Raw genomic sequence first — 21134 nt, 5'->3', positions numbered from 1 at the left:
TTTCATGGGATGCTCACGTGTCCTTGTCGTATCCGTGTCCGTGTCCGTGTCCGTGTCCGTGTCCGTGTCCGTTTTGGTGCTTCCTATATCCTAGTTGGTTTAAGAATAGTTTGTTAAGAGTTAGTTATGTTAACTGTAGTTGATATATGATAGGATGTCGCAACCTAATCAAAGATAAATATCCTAGACCCAAATGAATGTAGTAATAGGGGTCGAACATAAGGAGACGAGAGATGCAACACAAGTTGTTATGGGATGAATTCTATCAATATCGGTTATCGATTGGTTTGGTTGGGTTTATGAAACAATAATAATAAAGGAAGAGTCTAGGGAGGTCGGGTCACACATACAAATTATGTAAATGCTCAAGTTAAACATAGGAGTTGATAATATAGTTATCGTTTAAACTTAAAGACAACCACCTCTCGGACTTATTATCATCCATAGAACGGGTCATAACGAGCTCTCGCTATGGCTAGGTCGTCTACTAAAACATGCTTAGTCTAATTCAATTTCTGCCTCTCGACTTATAAAAGTGAATTAAAAAATTTAATCTAAGATAGTGGCCAACAATCAAAGACTAACAAAACAATGCAAACATGTGATAAAAACTTTTAATCGATATAATAACATCCCAATTCAACAATTGGAAACATTATTTGTGTATGACTTCCCTTAATCCCTAGACTAGTGAACTGCTCTTGCATAATGATAACTAATCTAATGAGAAATGATAAAGTAAACAAGATAATTAGTAAATGAAAATGACAAAATAATAACAAAATAATACTAGAAATGAGATTACCTTTATAATGGAAATGAACTTGGAAATGAAGAACAACATAGAGTAAATGGAATTAACTTGAAATGTAATTGTATATAACTTGAATAAAATTATTTATAACATAAAGGAAATGTTAAAGGGAAAGCTAATCTAGACTATACTAAGAACTTGAAATAGTGTGAAAAACGTGTAAAAGTGGTGTATGAGTTGTTCCAAATGACGGATTCAACAACCCTTATATAGGAATAAGGGGATGAAACGTAAATGTCATAAAGAGAGGCAACCCCTATCAGGGTAACCCAACCCCTATCGGGGTCGTGGGTATTTCAGCTTTTTCTCTTAATTCCGTCTTAATTGGCATAGGGATCCAATGACCCTTCTTAACGCCTCTTAATTCCTCCGTCTAAATGCACAATTGGGAATACTAAGCTTCAACTTCCACTTGATTATTTGGACTTTACTTGGGCTTCTACTAGTCTTAAACCCGTGCAAATTGCACGGGTTACAATTTTAGATTTTGTTCTCTTCAAATAATGAAAAAGAAAGCTGATTATTTTTCGTGTAAAGTCATGGTTGAGATTTTCAATTTGTATTGTAATTTTAATTGCAATTAGCGAGATTGTGCATGACAAACGTTGTAATATCAAGTAGCGTGAATTACGCAGTAAGTTTAATTGGTCGAGTATTCGTTGTAGTATGATATGTCATATTGTTATCTATGTTTGAGTTGCTTCTTTGTTTCTTACTTGGATGACTTCAAAGAAAAACCCTGGCTTATAAGATGAAACAAAATTATACGAATGAAAAAAAAACACAAAATAATTGATGAAATAGTCGGAATAATTACATAAAGTAAGATATAATTAAGATAACTAAGAATAAGATTGGACAAATTAATGTATACGATTGTTGCAGTTATGCTATGGTACTAGGTATGTCAACATTGGTCATTGACTCATTTGGTTATCATCTGCACAATTAAAGTATTTATTATAAATAATATGAAATTTGACATAGTTGTTAAAGTAATAGTGACCCGCTCTTGTATATAAGTACATTCAGGTTTCAATTTATGCATGTACCACATCAAGATCCGTCAACACTTGACCGCTCCTGTTTTTTAGGGTCAAAGACCAGTGACTTTGTTGACCCAAAACGAAATTTATTTCAGGGTCGAACCCAACCCGTTTGACCAGAACACGTAACTTATTTCAGGGTCGAAACCAACCCTATTGACCTGTTGGGTCAAAGATAAATGAATAATATTATTAAAATATTAATATTTGAATGTTGTATTTTATAAAATAAATATAATAGTAGTATTTCAAAATTGTAACCGTAGAAAATAAATTTTATATAAGTTTTATACCATTAAATAATAATAAAATTATTAAAATAATTTTATTTTTATAAATGGTTTAAAATAAGTTTGATAAGTAATGAATATATTTATATTATAAATATTAAATATGATAGTTTTACGAAATATGTTTATTCGGTTTAAAATCTGATAAAATAAAAGACGACATAAACTTTTTTTTGGCTTGGATTCTAACTTTGACCTGATCCATATTCAATCGACTCGTATTATGAATTGTGACCCAACCCGTATGGCCCGAGCCTCATAATCCGTTTAACTGGCTTAATCAGAGATTCACATTTATATCCCTCATTTGTAGTCCCAATATAATTGGTCTCTCTTAAGACGGTTATATCGGTCTCAAGAATAAAACAGGTCAAATACTGCCTCATTTGAATAGATAGTATAATTATTGCTAGTATTTAGAACTTTTATTTTATCTTACCTATTTTAGTTAACCCTTCTTAAAACTAAGACAATTTAGACTTATTGCAATTAGAGCTAAATTGATAAAAATAAACTCGCAAATATATAGTGACCTCAATTCACTGCCAAATCAAGTTATGAAATATAAACCCTAACTTAAACATTCTGCCCACTTTCCACAACCATTCGGAAGGAGCTCCTTTCTCTATTAATGTACTATTTGTCCTCTCATCTCTCCCTCTATGGCTCTATCCCGTCTCAACTCCACATGCATCACTATGTCGGTCTCATTGCTTGTATACCCAACTTATCCCCCTCCTTCAATCACATATAATTTTCTAAAATAAATTTCAATTTTATCTTTACTAAAACAATTTCAGTATTATAGAATACTGCAAAAAATTAAAAATTCAAATCATATTCTAATATTTCTTTAATTTTTTACTGCAACATATTTCTTTGTTTATACTCCCTTCCACTCTTTTCTTCCCCTTTGAAGTGGGCACGTAGATTAAGGGTGGGGAGTATAATACTAATAAATATATGAGTGGGGTTTGATAATTGGAGAGATATATGAATAATTAGGATTAAATATTAATAAAGGAGATGAGTGGGGTTTGGTTATTGGAGAGAGGTAGGAATAATTAGAATTAAATATTAGTAAAGGATATAGTGGGGTTTTATGAGTGGAGAGAGATAGAAGTATAATATTAATAAAAACTTTCTCAAAAAGAAAAGGGGAAGAAAACCTGAATAATTTGTTTTAGGAAATAGGGAAGAAAAGAGTGGATGGGAGGGAGTATATATTTCAAAAGATAAAATCATTTAAGTTTTTTTTTTTTTAATGTAAAAATGTGCTTTTTTTATTAATGTTAATAGTCAAAGTTTTATTTATTTTTTAGTTTATAAATATTCAACTTTGTTACATGCGTTTTATAAACAATATTTGATTGAATTTTTTAAGATTAGTTATTTTTTCCAAACAGGATGTCGTTGGACGTGTGAATTTGATAATAATTCTTATTTTGTATTTTATGTTTATTAATTCTTAATACTGGAATTTTGTTAAAAGTGATTTAAGATATTTAATCACATACTTGAATGGGTGTATATTTAATATTTATGTAATTATTCAAGTTGTTGTAATTTTGTTATTAAATGAACATGGTTGAATCATCAAATCAAATTGAGAAACCAAGTACATTAAACATTTGAATAATTGAGAAACCAAGTACTACCAAATACTGCAATTAATTCCCATGTACATCATGGGTCCTAAAAATAAGGAAACAAAAACTGCACTTTGACTTATTAACTTTCAACCACAGAGCGTCACATAGGCTCCGTGGTTGTTCTTTTAATGAATAAGATTTTATTTCTTTACTTGTGCATCAATCCAAGATAGTTTCGTACTCGGGATTTTCCAATTCTTCCCAAAATGCCCCTATACTTCCCGGAACGCCCTTGCATGGTCAAGACTTGCTCTTATTAGCCTCCTGAACTTGGGTGAATGATAATTTGACGGTAAATAGCTACCAAAGGCTTCATTTCCTACAAAATGCAATGAATACGAGCAAAATCACTTAGAACACAGAATTAGTTCACAAACACATTAATAGAAGTGCAATAATCAAATAAATCGGGCTAAAATAGGGGGTTAAACTATATATAAAATGGGCTTATCGACCACGTGTCTTGGGTCGGTTCATGAGTTATCGTATTCGATTTTCAGCCATAAATTAGAATGATGCATCTATTTTTAAGGAGTGCTTTATTTTCGTCCGTGACTCGTTTATCGCGTATCGGCATCCTCAAATGTGCATTGTTGTTTCTCAAATTAGTGTGGCGCTTTATCTGATACAAAGTACCGTCTGTATGATTTACAGACATTTTTGTTCCGGAACCCTGAAATTCCGAGAACCGTGTATTATACACTTAAATTTGAGCCGTTTGAGAGGTCGTACCGAGTCATGTTTCTTTTCCTCAAAGTTTTTCCACGTGCCTGGGATCGTTTATCAGTTCGTATTCGATTTTCAACCATAAATTAGAAGTATTCATCTATTTTTAAAGAGTGCCTGATTTTCGTCCCTGACTCGTTTGTCGCTTATTGACACCCTCAAATGTCCTCTGTTGCCTCTCAAAATTTGTGTGGTTGCTTTATCTAACCTTAGGAACCGTCAGTATGACTTACATTTTTTGTTCCGGGACCCTGAAATCCCGAAAACCGTGTATTACACACTTAAAATTGAGTCGTTTCGAAGGTCATACTGAATCATGTTTCTTTTTCTCCCCGTTTTTCCACGTGTCTTTGGTCGCTTATCGTATTCGATTTTCAGCCATAAATGAAATCAAAAAGATTTTGACCAACTTAATTTTATTAAAATATATCTTTTGAAAACTTACAATGTTTGAATAAGTAATTCAGACTAGGAATTAATACAGGAGATCTCGAGTTACAATCTAAAACAAAATTATTTAGCTTGAGGCCTATTTCCTTTGTTTTTCAGAAAAACTCGATGCCTGATATGAATGCTGATGTTGCCTTTTATAGTCAGCTTCAGAGACTACTAGAAAAGTAACTCAATTGTGTTGTTGAATTCTGATTTGCAGGTTGATATGGTCCGTTGCTTTTGAATTATGGAAAACAGCTGTCTTGGCATCTTCTGGAAAGTGACCAGCTGTCCAACTTTTGCTTGTACTCAGATTAGTGCTCTTGCTTTTGAGTTTTGTCACGGGCTTCTAAAGTTACCACTTGACCCGTAGGTATGAATAGTAAAAGTTTGAATAGTACTATACGTATTTTAATACGCATACGTACATGTACAGACCCATATACGAAATTGCATATTTGTACAAACTTATACGTACATACGTACATGTACAAACCCATAAACGAAATTGCATATTTGTACAAAACTTGTACATACATACACACCTATTTTTTGCCAAAATCACTACAAAACACCATCCTCGGACGAACTAACCAAACCAGACGATGAAAAACTATAAAGCCTCGCAAAAAACAATTACTCAAACATGCAAGTACACAAGACAATAACCGACTAGACAACAAAGAACTGTCACTGCCCCTAGCGCCCAAGATCCCAAAAGGGTGTAACCGTGTAAGCATAATTTATTTGAAAACTAAGGATTGAGAGTTAAAAAAAATATACGAAGCAAGAGTTTGTCTTAATTGTGGTTTAGTTTTAGTTGAGCTTATACAAATGAAAAATAAGCATGCTTTTTATCATGCTCAACAGTCAACACCTCTGTTTTAGGTTAAACCTAAAACAGATCCCCAATTACCAACCTATTTGGTACTGTTACTAATTTCCACGTCAACTGACCTTAAAACTCAACATACTCAAGCACGAGACACAACCATCTACCGATGCTTGGGGCGCTTGGGCATGCTGCCACTCGGTATACCACGAGATTTACCAAACGAACTCGCCTTCATCTTCCTTTTCCGCTTCTCATCCTCGCTGTCAGATTCAGCTCCTCTCTCTCTGTCAGCGTTGCTTGCTTCTCTCTCAAGCTCTTCCCAACTCTTACCCTTGTCTTCTTCTTCCTCCTCTTCTTCCTCTTCCTCGTCATCATCATCCGACTCCACCAGGGACTCGCTGTCCGAGGCCTCATCTTCCGACTCTGACTCGGCTTCCATGTCTGATGGCTGGTAACCTTTATCCGACTCCTGTGAATCATCACTTTCAGAATCACTAGCATCCATGTTCAAAAATTCCCATCCTCCATCCTCAATGAACTTTTGTGGGTCATCAGTGATGGTTTTCAGGATGGCCCGCCAGTGGAGATTCAATCTACTCTCGTAGTACTTAATATCTGTGGTATCAAGCCACTCTTTGATGCTCTCCAAAGAAGTAGTGGGTACTGAATCAATTCGGAATACGTCTTTCTTGAAATCCTTGAATATGATGGTCATATCAAAATTCTTCTGTCCAAAGCCAACTCGCTCGAGGTTCACAATCTCAATCTCGCTCAAGGTAATCACAAGGAAGGGAGTCTCAATTAACTCGACCAGACAGCTTGACGTGGGAACGATGAAAGCTGAAGCTTTGTAAGGCACGCCATGGAAGCCAAGCTCCCTTAGAGGCATATCAAACTCCAGATCAAAATCCTTAAACTGTGGCATTCCCCATATTTCATTCACCCTGGTGACAAAATTCTGGAAATTCATGTTTATTTTGTTCTTTCTATCCCTTTCCCTTTGCTCCTCTTCAATCTCATCTGGGTCATAAGCAGACCTTCTTCCACCACCGAGGGCTTGAACAACTTCCATCACTTCAACGTAGAACTGAACATCCTTAGTTTTCTTGTTTCCCACCATTATATGATTGTGAAGGTGAAAATGAAGTAAAGTAATCATCTCGTTTTCTGCAGGCTGGAAAAAGGCATGTTTGATGTTAGCAAACATAATATCAGCACGCTCCTCGGGCCTAGAAGTAGAATAGCGGAACCCGTTCACATGAGCTTCTAAAGTACCAGGCAGCTTCCTTCCACGGCCTCCAAACGGTGGACGGATCCAGAGGTCAGACAACCTTATTGGTCTCGACCTGTTCACAGCAACTTGTAGCTTTTCTTGGCTAACCAAGGTTGCCCTCTCGGCCCTCTCAGACTCCCTCTGAGCCACCTGGCGCCGGAGTGTCTTTATCTGTACAACCACTTCATTCACATGGCGCGAGTCTTTCGAGCGGAAAGATACTTCCTTCAAAAATATAGCTCCTTGATTCTTCATAGAATTAGCATCATGTGGACTAAACGGCGTGCCGGGGACATTGAAAATTATCCTGACATAACAGTTGCGATTTGTATCAGACTGACTGCTTATAGTCTTAACCATGGCAATGTGGAATGGAACCATGCTTCCATAAATAGGTAGTAGAATAGCCTCGCTCTTTTGATCAACTTGGATCATCATTTCGCCCCTCGGTGGCGGGAGATCATTCACGTTATTGTATGCTACCAGCTCTGATGAAGATCTTCCCGCTGAGCGATTATCTCGACCTCCAGTATCATTGCCAGCAAGACGGCGTGCAGTTTCTTCATTCTTTTGACGGGCCAATTCAGCTTGGTGCTGCCTCCTAAGCTCTTCTCTGTTTATCTCTCCATGATCTGATCTAAGAGTGGTCTTTGAGGGAAATGCTTTAGTAGGTACAACCTCAGTCTTACTCTGCAAGGTTGAAAAACAAAAATAAAAAAAATCGTGTCATGGAGGTATGAAAGCCGCTGTTCCAACAAAGAGAAAAATATATTGCAAAAAAGAGTAATTAATTACACAGTGAAAGATGGCTTTATAGCCATACACTCGGAAGTAGGATGTACTTGAAAATTGTGAAATTATTATGCACAGGTAAGGCATAAACCTAAAACTGACCAATTGTTTTCAAAGAAATTAAACATATTCAGCAAAGCAAGATCTCTAGATACTAATTTAGGCCGACATAATAACAACGCTACTACAAATGCCGTTGGCCGTTAGCACGAGAGGCAAACTATGGATATTTTAACAGTGTAACATACAATCCAACACCTGACCGACCACGTACATAAATGCTACAGCAGCATACAGAAAAGGTAACAACATTAAGTAAGCTCTCCTTTTAGAAATACAGCACAGTTTGAAATCCGAAATCAAGTCTCGGAATGTCTTCTGTCAACATTAGACAGGCAAACTCAAGAGGTATAAAACTAAATTAACACAATACATATAGCATGGATTCAAAAGGATAAGGAATACTATAGTCTACACACTACGTAGACAAACAACATAGACATCCCATGTTGCATCGATTAGAAACAAATCAATGCACAACTAACCCCAGTGGATATAGTGCTTATCATTTAAAATGCCACTCAGAATCTTTAACACATTAATAGCTAAATAATCTCTTTACTCACAGTCCATCAAACCACATCTTCGCCACTTGGCACAAAAAATGAATGCTAAAGCTAAGCATATAATATGACCAACAAATTTTATATGTTCCACAATCAACAAATTTTATATGTTCCACAAATTTTATATGTTCCAAAAAAGCTAAGCAAAGTTAGCAACCATCACCTTGGGTAATTCCTCCTCTTCCTCGCCAAATGAGTAAGCGACATCCTTAACCGCCTTAGAGCTCACGGTTGTAGCACATTCCGGTCCCCTTTCCCCAACAATAACCGTGTCAGCCAACAACAGTGCAAAGTTCTGGCTCTTAGGGTTACTCGTTTGAGTCTGCAAATTCTGAAACCCTAAGTTAACATTGAACACCATTCCCGGCTTCAACACCTTTTCATTCTTCGCATTCAAGATAGAACCCGACTCACGAAACTCCAATCCAATCCCAGTCCCAGCAGACTTAGTCAAAAACCCAACCAACTCGGGAGCAGCCTTTTCGACAACCCCCAATGCAGCCAAGTAAACCGCATTGACCTTATTCCCGGGCTTCAATTCACCAATGGCGGCCTCCTGCGCCTTCAATAGCACCTCATACGCCTTACTCTGCATCGAATTAGCATCAATCAAGAACGTCCTCGCTACATTCGAGCAATAACTATTATACCTCGAACCCACAGCACAAATAATCACGCTACACGATTCATAATACAAAATATCATCATTACTCGACGCATTAGGCCGAAGATCAAACTGCCCACCACTCTGAAAAATTGGAGGATAACAAATTTCCACATTCTCCGCCTTTAGTTTCACTTTCGCTTTACTAGGATCCAAAATAGCTTTCTCCGCATCCTCCATCAAAGCCGAATGCGCAATCTTCTTCTCCTCATCAATAACCTTCTCCACCTTAGGCACCACATGATTCTTCATCACAGAAGCCGACAAAAACGCCGCCTTCTTAACATTCATAAGCTCCCCCGCATCCTTTACCGCAAAAACCTCCGCCAAACCAGTCGTAATATCACATAACCTCATACCCGAACCCTTCACCTTATTCACCCAAGTCTCAAGCAAATTCCCCTCAGGAACCTCTTTCACAAGATACCCAAAAACGACATCGTCCCTAACCGATTTCACGCTCTTCAAAATCGCCTCCATCTCCGCCCCTCCATCCTCGGATTTCGCCTTCACGTGCATCACCACTTCCACCCCAACAGCATCACGTGCCGCAGCCGTAACGACGCTAAGCAACGACGCTTTCTTTGAACTGCATAGAAAATGGATTTGCTTCCTGGTGAAAACCATGATTGTTTCGGGGAATTCGTAACCTAATAACCAAATGATGAGCGCCGATGATTTGAGATAGCGGAAATCTTCTGATGCCGGCAGTGTTGCGACAGCGAGTGCGTCAGCGTCGCACCATAATTCTGATTTTCGATCCCTCCAATTCGCGTATAAATCTGTTAATCGGCGCTTGAAGATCTCCAAGTTGATCTGGAATGCGTTCTTATCAGACATCAAAAAAATTAGGGTTAGGGATTGGGGTTTCGATTTGGGGGTAGTAATTTTTTGGGAGTGAAATTTATAGGGTTTGAGGGGATAATTGGGGAAAATAGTAGAATTAGACGATATTTATAGGGTTTGGCGATGAAGATTTGAGAGGAATTCATGGAATTGAGGTGATTGAACTGAGATTGTAGGGAGGGTGAGTGAGTTTTTAGAGAGAGAAAGTTTGTGAAAATAATGAGGAAGAAAATAGATAATTACGTGGGGTTACCTTTTTTTTATTCGAAGACCAGTGAGGTTATATTTTTTAGATAGAGGAATTTGGAGGCAAGTGGAGACGTAATTTAGACCCGGTTCTTCTCGACTAAAATTTAATTCTCAATTACCGGTTTACTTTAACAAAGCGTCTATCTCACAATATGCAAGTGGGAGGGTAAGTGTAGCGCTCCATATTCGTCCCACTTGCCCTCCACTTACCAGTGGGAGGCCAAGTATGGCGCTCCATATTTGTCTTACTTTAGATAGAGGTGGAAGTGTGGGCTAGTTTAACCCACCCTAGCCCGACCCACCCATTGGGTCTCCCTATCCCATGGCACATTGTCTTGGTTTGTTGGCCTGCCCAACCCGCTCCCCGAGATGGACCAGTCACGGGCTCACACCTTTCTAACCCACACTACCCCGTCCGCCTGCCCCACCTCCCCTTTTGCCCAGTCCAGTCCAGGGCCATCACTCCTCTAGCTTGGCCCGCACATCCCGAGCCCGTGGTTTGGGCTCGCTCCCCACCAACCTGACCCGCCCCAACTCGACCTGTACTAGCCTGGCCCACTAGCCACTTCTAACTTCAACTCAACTTATTCCAACTCTACTTATCTTGACAAATTTTAATTCAATTCAGTTTTATTTAGCTCATTTCATTTAAATTCGGTTCAATTAAGTTCAGCTCCATAAAATGAGATTAAAATGAAAAAGAGTGTAAGTTTGAAAACGTATGCTACATAAAGGAATAAGTTACTTATAATTTATTCTTAATAGAATGAAATTAAAATGAAAAATGGGCTAGTTTGCTTAAAATAAGGGGGTTGAAGTTGGATTGGAACAAGAGCGGCCCATGACGAACTGGGATATCTATAAAAGTAGTGAAGTAGTAACCATCTGTCAACTCAGTTGTAGAGAAAGAGAGAGAGAGATAATTTGGATCTGTGTGTTTAGGAAAAGAGAAATCGGATCAAGATGTTTGCAGGAATGTTTCCTCGAAAACCAAGCAAGGAAGAAGCAATGAAGCAGCTTCGATCTCACGCAACATACTTCGGTGCTTGGGTTTTGGTGCTTCGTGTAACTCCTCATCTTCTCAATTACTTTCAGAAGGAGGAACTCCATTTGGATCTCTAATTCTAGGTTTCCTTCCTTCCTTCCTTCTTTTTTTATGAATTCATTCTTTCATTTCATCTTCTTTTCATGTCCTGATGCTAACTTTAATGTCACGCCCTAATTAAGATAGATAGTTAGGTTCCTATTGATTTGAGATTGACATGTATTCTTATCATCTATTGCCTCGGGGGAAAGGGGATCTATAATCACCATTTTTAAGATTTACGCTCTCGTTTAATGTGCTTATGATTATGGGGGAGATGTGATTGACATAGTGGGGTTAGCTTCTGGGCTGAGGAAGCCGTGATCCTTAAAAAGGTCTTGTGCTTGGCTTTGAGCTTCTGGGTTTTTCATGTCAACATTACCTCTCTGATTGTCTCAAGCCAATCCTTCGGATTGCTGGAGCTGTGGTGGCTACCCACTGTATTAGCTTCTATCCAAGGAGCCTGCCTTAAGAGAATAGCACACCATTTAGCCAAAGAGGCTATGTAAGTGTGATATTCATTAACATCTTAATTATCTGTGTATGCTTGTCAAAAAGGGAGGGTGATAATGGTATTTTAACATAAGACCTCCAATATTGATAGTAGCTGATGAATATGATTAGCATCTGTGTTCCCCCTTTTATGTATGTTGCTTAGTACCTTAAACCATCTTAATTGTGATATAGTCGTTTCTGGCTGCAGTGATTGTCACGAAAGGGCTTTGGGAAGAATGTTGTCAAGATCTTCAGTATTTGTAAGGCAAACTTGTAGGACTCTTTGCAAAGTTTATTTCCTAGTTTATAAGCTTAAATGAAAGGTTGCAGTTGAATGTGGAATTGATTGTAACTTTGTAAGATTTTGAATTAATAAATAGAAAGTTTGTCAGTTTTTTTTTTTCCTGTTTATGAAGTGATAAATTTACAGTTAGTTGCCTAACGCCACAAACAACCACAATATGGTATTGAACAGCCATTAACAGGACGTTGTGTCTGAGTTGTGTGACAGACTTTGAGACTTACAGCAAAGCTAGAACGTAGTGTGTAGTAGACAGGGGAACGTTGTAACTTGTAAGACATCGTGGCCTTTAAAATTTGTGGGAACTTTGATTTAGTAAAATTAGTAATATAATCAGAGTCATAATCCTAATATATTTCCAAGTTTATGTTTGTTTTTACTTTTTTGGTAAACCTATTTCCTTATTTATGTAAAGGTAGGAGTCCAAGTAATAATAATAATAATATAAATAGGATGGTTGTGTATAGAGAATTAGAGATGTATAGATTCTAAAAGCTTATTTCAATGGCCTCACAAATAAATAAATAGAAGTCTTCTCTTCCTGCTACTTATAACAACACCCTTTCATCTAGCATGCCTTCTCCAGGAGAAACAACTAGTTGCGAGTCGAATAATACATTCATGTTCATGCCCTTAGACCTCATCACACAAGTCCTTGTTCGACTACCGGTTAAGGTGGTTCTCCGTTTCAAAATTGTTTGCAAATGTTGGTATTCTCTCGTCTCAAGCAAGGAATTCGCTAAGCTCCATCAACAACACGCCATAGATAACCCCATACATAATAATCCCTCCCTACAACTATTCATGGTGGGTAGACCACCGAAGCAAGGAAAACAAAAAAGCATGTACACACTCAAAATAGAGTCAAGTGAGATGGACAAGCTGTACAAGGCCACCGGCAGTTGGATTTATGATTTGGCCAACTCCATTGACAAGTTGAAACATAAATTTGACCACCCGGAAAGCTACCCCATTGGCTCATGCAACGGGTTGGTGTGCTTCACTGTTGGATTAGGGCATAAGATGATGCTATGCTTGTGGAACCCAGCTACTGATAAGTACCACTACATTAAAGGCCCCCATCTGATCTCCCAAGGCTTAGTAGTGCCTTTATATTGGGGTTTTGGATATGATCCCCTTTCCGAGGACTACAAGATACTCGTTTTGGGTGAGCTCATGCCTAGGAAGCCTTTTGCACTATTATTTAGGCTGAGGGATACTAGTAATACGTGGAGCCGAGTTGATTGTCCATCTGATAACGACATGAGTGAGTTCATGGTTAACAGGACCCACGAGAATTCGAAAGAATTTAGATCTCTTCCTATTCTGGTGGGTCATACGCTATACTGGAAGACGGGGGACATTGTTGTTCCTAAGAAACTTTTGGCGTACGATCTGGCTACAGACTCATTTCATATTGTACCTCTTCCAACCCTCGAGCCGGCTGCGACCTTAGATTTTTATATCTGTAAACATAGACAGTGCTTGTGCGCCTGTTGGCTGTGCATTGTCGAGTCCTCAAAATATATTAAGGTTTGGATGTTGGATGGTCATGGCAATGACAAAGTTTGGAAGTCCATGTTCAAGTCTAGAGGGGTAGAAAGGTCGTTCTACACATCACTTCCTTTTCCAAAACTCTTTGAGTTGAAGGAGGATCATAAATATTTGTTATTGGATTCGACTTTTAAAGTTGGTCTAGCTCTCGACTCAAGGGGAGAATTTCGCCATCCAACCAAAGGAGTGATGCTAACTTCAGACTTGTTGGGTCTTGGGAAGGCGACACGCTACGTCTTTGACTATACACCAACTCTAGCATGTCCGAGTCCCCAGCTTGCAACAACGATAACTTGAAATGGCTAAACAACTGCCTAGTTTGTCAAAATTCAAAAGCGAGTAGTCTTCACAGCTACTGCAAAACTATTCACTCAATTTGTATAAATGTCCAGTCTAATTCAAAATTAAACATTTTTCAGTACATGTAATCATAAACATGTAAGTTATTCAATGCGATCAACCTAGTTTTCTTACCTAATAAAAAAAATGTAAGTTATTTAATGCTTGTTGTCAAAAAAAAAAAAAAAAAAAATCATAAACATCCAAGTTTGAGTTAGTAGTACTCCTGCATAGTGAGGATTAAGCAACAAGCAGGAAGCAGCATGACAATAATAATAGAAAAAAAAAAAAAAAGGAAATCCTTTAAGACTCTTGTCCAAAACCCTAGTCTGCAAATTGTGAACAGCAACAGGGACAGATCAGTGCATGTAATATCCCTTATACCATCTTTATGCATTTCATCACTCAATTAAGAATTTCCGAAACCCAATTCCAGCACCTACGTAACATATTCTAATTAATTAGATTGTGATTCCAATTATAATCCTAATTAATCCAATTCATATCATAAAAAGAGACAAGGAAAGATAGGAAAGAATAGAGACAGATGAATGAGGTCGAATGCATTTTTGTGGGATGACCCTAGTTGACGAAAAACCCCATAATGTATGTGTTGTGCGAAAGCGTGAAATATCTCGTGTTGGTCTCTGATGCATCTGTGTCCACAATCCATAATAGTACGATATTGTCCGCTTTGGGTCAAGTCCTCACGGATTTACTCTTGAGCTCCTTCCCAAAATGCCTCGTACTATTATATTTAGTAGATACTTATAAAGATGATCTTCCATCTTTATTCTACCAATGTGGGGACATGGGGCCCACCTCGCCGGATCGCTATAGGAGTTTCACGCCTTATAGTGTACGTCCACCTTCAAGTCTTGGTCCTGATGAATCTTCGTGTCTAGCGTCTACTTTGGGCTCTGATACCACTTGTTGTGCGGAAGCGTGAAATATCCGGTGTTGGGCCTCTGATGTATCTGTGTCCACAGCCCATAATAGTACGATATTGTCTGCTTTGGGCCAAGCCCTCACAGATTTACTCTTCGGCTTCTTCCTAAAAGGTCTCGTACTATTATATTTAGTAGATACTAATAAAGATGATCTTCCATCTTTATTTTACCGATGTGGGACATGTGTTTGTACCCTAACAGTATGTTTAAATACACTGCAAGTTTTTTTATTACACTCAAAGTTTTTACTAAAACATCTCCTGATAAAAATCTGATATAGCTTTACTTCATCATCATGTAAATCAGTACATCACTGGTTGGCTGGTTGCCTTGATTGTTGTTTTCGTTGCCAATTTGTAACTTTCGTTTCATCAGCTGTAAACGAAATCCCGGACAACAAATGCTCAGGCCGTGAAATGTGGCAGTATGATCACCCAGTTGTCGGCCTGTGATTCAAAATCATCTTATTTTAGGTTAGATAAACCGGAATTCTCCTGCCTAGAGATAAAATGACTACTGAAGAAACTCCATGTTTGGAGCCCATGTCAGCCGCACCTTGCTTAATATTTTAGTGTTTAAGAGAGAGTTGAGCTGAGTGAATGAGTCCGTTATGAAGTACACTAGCAAACGCCTCTCACGCGTCTTCACCATTTCAGACGCTTTATTTCCCAACAGCCACTAGAACATGGCCTATACTCTCGGTCAGGCAATAATGGTGCAAACTACCTCCTTCTTCAAGCATATCACCGGTAGGTCTTTTTCCTGTATACATCTCCGATACAAATTCACACTTATTGTTTTTGTTTTAGTATGCTCACCCATAATCATATAACCGCACAAATTTATAATTGGTATAAAATGTAGATGAGTGTGAGCCAAAAGAAGATCATATCCATAAATTTAAACAATTATTTATTGGTTTTACAAACTTCAGTATTAGAGGAACATCTCCCAACCTCTTGTAAAAATAAAACAGACCGCTAAAACCAAATTTAGTTTCTTACTTAGTTACCATTGATGATTTGTAATTGGGTCATCAAAGAAGCGCACGCAAAATAGCAAGTGCATATGTAAGTTTAGTAAAACGGCTGAGAGGTGAAAAACCAGATATTGATGTGATAGTTAACTCTTCAATTATTTTCATTTCCACACTCCGTCGAAACACGGGGCAAATCCCTTGACCCACGTAGGCGAGATACAGACTCTTCAAGAAATAGCCAAGGAGTGAGATGAAAGACCGCATGTCCTCGCCAAAGATTTCGTGTCCTCCGAAAGAAAATTTCAGCTTATCTAGAGCGAAGGAGCCGTTTTGATCATCATTGTATGCAGTAACATTGCTCTTCATCCACTCCAAACAAGTACGAGTGATGAGTTTTCGATTTTTTGACACAAACGAACATACTTTTCAAAAGCTTTATTCACCGTTGCAATTCTTGATACCTCCTCATACGGAAACCGATCCAAGATTATTCCTAGTAGATCATGGTTACTCGCAACTCTTTCAATCGATGTATCCATCTTTGAAAAAATGGTTTTCTTGGGTGGGTTTCTTGAAGGATTTATTTGGGTAGTTTTCTTGGTGTCACTAAAACAATTGACTCTTGCGCCACGAATTATTCCACGGGAATTTATAATTCGTGAAATTTAGCCACGGGAAAAACTTAATTCACAATCTCAGAAAAATTTTATGACACGTGACAATTTTTTCCTTGGTAAAGAGTCAATTGCGCCAAAATTTTGGCAATGGCCGTGATTAATAATTATTTCTTGCCACGAACTATGTCATATATATTTCGCCAGAGATCATTCAATGGCAAATTTTTTTTAGCCACGAGTTAAATCTTGTTCATGGCAACATATTTGCTTAGTCACGAAGCTAGTAACAAACCACAAATACTATCCTACAACCAGTTGTATAGTAGCATAGTACAACCGCCTCAAAGTTGTTGAGCTCTTACACAAAGTTGTTGAGCTATTTTACAAGTTATTGAGTTATTTTACAAAGTTATCGAGCTTAATAATTATTCTGTTAAGCTCAATAACTTTGTATCATAGCTCGATAGTTTTATTAGTAGAACTCGATAACTTTATAATGAATCTCAACTACATTGAATAAGTTGTATATACAACCAGTTGTATAATACATTAACTGGTAACAAACACCCGTGACAAAGTTTTTCAAACCTCAATAAAGATGTTTCATGTTAAGGTAAACGTAAAAATTGCATTTTTTGTAAAAGAAAAAAAATACAAAAGCTGAATGAAACATAATCAAATATAGATAATATGAAAATAAATTTAAATATAAAATATTAAAAATATTTTGATTAATTTAATAAATACTAGTTTGAATGCCCGTGCGTTGCAACGGGGTAATTAGCTTATTAATAATGCAAAAAAAAAACGTTATAAGCGTTTAATGTTTACATTATATGTCTAATGATTTGTTTACATATTATTAAAATATCTCTTTCAAAAAAAAATAAAAGATTAATATATACGTGGGTTAACTCTTATTTATAATCATATAATCACCCCACCTTATACTAATCTTTCGATGTGAGACAATTCTACTATTTATAAGTAATATATTCACAAAAATTGGATTTTTTTTCTGATGTGGGACAATTCTAATATTTATACGTAATATATATTTATCAAACCGGCATTATTTTTCAATGTGGGACAAATAACATACTCAGAATTACTCCATCTTTTTTGTACTTAGTTCGACATCCAACCAGATCTCGAATACCGAATACAGATAATTGTTGCTCATTATATCTAATAGTTATATTTAAATTTAATAATATGATCAAGTACTCTCCATTAATATTTGTACGTTGTTTTTCTTCAAAAAAAATTTAACATAATTGAGATACGGAAATTTCCCGTGGTACCCCTTAATTTTGTTAGATTTTCCATGTTACCCCTACTTTTAAAAATCTGCTAATAGTACCATTGAGGTTCCATTTTTTTGTCCATGGTATCCCCTAATGTAAAGGCTGTTAAATGAACGTTAAGTTTGATGGCGTGGCAATAAAATAACAATTAAAAAATAATACCCCCTTTATTGTTTTATTGGTACGGATATCACTCTTTTAAATGCAAATTTTATTAACTATATCATTATAATATTGGAAATTTCTCATGGTAACCTTGAACTTTGATAGATTACACATGCTACCATGGACGTTTGTTTTCTAATTTTTTTTTTATCATAATTAAAATATGTGCAAATGATAAGAACCTATACTCTAATGATATAATATTTTTTTAACACAATTCTAATTATATTATTTAAACATAGTATGTTTACCACACTTACATTATTTTTTAATATGGGACATATAAAATCTATAGGTAGAAAATATAATGATATAAACTTTTAAGAGCTCTCCAAGACAATACTTAAGCGACTCAAAAGATTTTGGGTTGATGCCTAAGTTCCATGGATGCTCATAGAATCACCCACCTTATGCTATATTTCGATATGGGAAAATTCTATTTTTTATATGTAGTATATTTATCACACCTATATTATTTTTCAATGTGGGAGATATAACATACTATGAAATACACCATCTTTAATATGTGAAAATTATATGAAATCTATATATACTCTAATGATAGCATTTCTTACCATGAATCTAATAATATTATTTTCATAATTTTTTTACCTACATTATTTTGTCAAATGAAATTTAAAAGTTTTTATATAAAAATTAGAAACATTACTTGAATATAAAATAAGAAATACATAGTATATATTATAATAACTAAAAGATTTTCCAAACATTAACTTAGGTTAGAAACCATTATTGTAGAGACAGTAATACAAACTCTTTTAAGAGTTATCCCTGATAATACTTAAGGGAATCAAAAGATTTTGGGTTATGACTTCTATTTATAATCATAAGATCACCATGCCTTATGATAATCTTTCGATGTGAGACAATTCTAATATTTATACATAGTATATTCACCACACTTACGTTACTTTTCAATGTAGGACAAATAACATACTAAGTACACCATTTTTTTTTTTGCACCTACTTTGACATCAACCCGATTTAAAATGAGAAAATACAATACAATACAATATACACTCTAATGATAGCATTTTTTTGTCACAATCTAATTATATAATTTTCATACGATACTTTTTTTTCAAATGAAATACCGTATAAAGTTTTTATATCAAAATTATAAACATCACTTTAATATAATATAGAAAGTGTATATATATGGGACATATCTATTATTTATACATAATATATTCACAACACCTACATTATTTTTCAATGTGGGACATATAACATGCTAAAAAGTCTATATCTTTTATATCAAAAAATTTTGGATTAATACATAAGTTTCAAGGATGCCTCCTATTTATATTTATAGAATCACCCTACCGTATACTATTATTTCAATGTGAGATACATAATTTAGTTATTTAGACGTAGTATGTTCATAATGCCTACATTATTTTTCAATGTGAAAGATATAACATACCAAGAAATACATGTCTCTTCTTAAAAAATCACTATTGTATACATATTATTTTTCTTTGAAGGTAAAATCACTTAGTCCCGACTCATTAACGCTCTATTACTGCATTCAGAAGACAACCATTAGTAAAATCTTTAGTTTTGTATTGTGTCAGGAGATTACCATTAGTAAAACCTTTAGTTATTTTTTGATTTTCTTGTTCATGTTCTTAACTCTTTCCCGGGTAGTTCCCAACGATTTCCACTTTATTTTTTATATCATATCGTAGATAATGATAAAAAATCTTAAGAGCTCTTTAAAACAATATTATGAAATGTAAAAGTTTGATATAAAAATTGGAAATATCACTTGAATATAATTTAGGAAATATACATATTATAATAATTAAAAGATTTTCCACTTTATTTTTTACATCAAAAATTATACTTTCCTAAATTGATTTTTGATGATGTGGACGCTCTCAGATCGCTCGAAAAAACTCTCTTTTATATATATATAGATTCGGTATTCTTTTATTTAGTTTAGTAAGAAATTTTAAACTTTTATAAAATCATAAACAAGTAAAGAAAGTTATTATCGTCTTAATTGTTTATTTTCTTACAAATCAGAATATTTTTATGTGTTTTTTTCATAACATCGTAAATTTATTAAATGAATATGAATACATAATTCTGTTTATTAAATTCGTGAATTTCTCTTAAATTGCATTATCTTTTTTTTTGTTAAAATTTCATAATATTGTATAACATTCTTAAAGACCGCATCACATTTAAAGACATAGTATATCTAATTAAATAAGTAACTTATTATGACTTATCATTGACAAATATAAAACTAATATATTGTCAAATTTTTCATTCAAAAATTGATTTATAACTTCATTTGTAAAATATTTATAGAAAAACTTGAAGTTGAGATAAAATTTAACTTGGCAAAAAATAAATTTTGGGGAATTTTGCAAGGAGTAAAAAGAAAAGACAGTTAGATTTAAAAATTAATTAAATAAAAAAGTACACTAAAAAATGAAAGTAAAAATTACTCCCAACAAATCATTACAGAAAAGAAAAAAAACATTTTGAAAAAGAAAATCGATAAAAAAATGAAAATAGAAAATTTTTTTATTGAAAAAGAACGCATCCCAGGGAAAAATAAAATAGAGATTATAATAATTAATTCACATGTGTAAATATATTGAAAATTTTGATAAAAAGACCAAGAATAAAGAAAAGAAATCAATCAACTCTATTATTTTTGGACTTGGGAACTTCTAGGGAAGTTGTGTCCTTCTCCCTATCATGTCTGCAATTTTGCCAATAAAGCTTGCAAAGATCTTCTCTGGGGTTCCTCTGATCATAAGAAGCAAGTGTTCAAGAGCTGAAATTCTATTTGTCTTCCCTTGTCTAAGGGAGGGTTCAAAGTCAAATAATTTGCGATTTGGAATGAGGCATTCATGCTCAAGTGGCTTTGGCATATTAATCATGGTACAAAAACGATCTGGACTACTTGGATCAGAAACTATTTCCTTACTACACAGAGTATATGAGATGTCCAAGTGAAAGAATTCCATTCTGAAAGCCTAAGGGGTGTACTAAATGCTAGGGATAATAGATATACTGATCAGTTAGGTGAATTGCAACAGGTAAAGAAATTGCTT

General features: G+C 35.5%; 3 protein-coding genes across 4 annotated transcripts; 2 read left to right on the top strand and 1 right to left on the bottom strand.

The window, feature by feature from the left end:
- Positions 1 to 5702: 5702 nt before the first annotated feature.
- Positions 5703 to 10248, bottom strand: LOC141657544 (FACT complex subunit SPT16-like). Its single transcript, XM_074464817.1, has 2 exons — positions 8650 to 10248; positions 5703 to 7758 (listed from the first exon to the last, which is right to left on the bottom strand). Exons 1-2 carry the CDS (start codon positions 9988 to 9990, stop codon positions 5956 to 5958), a joined length of 3144 nt encoding a protein of 1047 aa, XP_074320918.1. The 5' UTR covers positions 9991 to 10248; the 3' UTR covers positions 5703 to 5955.
- An 876-nt stretch (positions 10249 to 11124) lies between these two features.
- On the top strand, positions 11125 to 12224 carry LOC141657543 (mitochondrial import receptor subunit TOM6 homolog). 2 transcript variants are annotated; one of them, XM_074464816.1, is made up of 2 exons: positions 11125 to 11373; positions 12017 to 12224. In XM_074464816.1, exon 1 carries the CDS (start codon positions 11209 to 11211, stop codon positions 11365 to 11367), a length of 159 nt encoding a protein of 52 aa, XP_074320917.1. In that variant the 5' UTR covers positions 11125 to 11208; the 3' UTR covers positions 11368 to 11373; positions 12017 to 12224. The 2 variants fall into 2 exon arrangements, with proteins under 2 accessions (XP_074320917.1, XP_074320916.1); XM_074464815.1 differs by having other exon boundaries at positions 11128 to 11373; positions 12033 to 12224.
- Positions 12225 to 12698: 474 nt separating this feature from the next.
- LOC141655525 (F-box/kelch-repeat protein At3g23880-like) lies at positions 12699 to 13976 on the top strand. The gene has a single exon (XM_074462602.1). It carries the CDS (start codon positions 12699 to 12701, stop codon positions 13974 to 13976), a length of 1278 nt encoding a protein of 425 aa, XP_074318703.1.
- Positions 13977 to 21134: the final 7158 nt, after the last annotated feature.

This window comes from Silene latifolia, chromosome 5 (assembly GCF_048544455.1).
Source record: "Silene latifolia isolate original U9 population chromosome 5, ASM4854445v1, whole genome shotgun sequence".
In the NCBI taxonomy this organism is placed as follows: Eukaryota; Viridiplantae; Streptophyta; class Magnoliopsida; order Caryophyllales; family Caryophyllaceae; genus Silene; species Silene latifolia.
The sequence above is the reverse complement of the archived record's forward strand: the minus strand, read 5'-3'. Positions and strand labels throughout refer to the sequence as shown.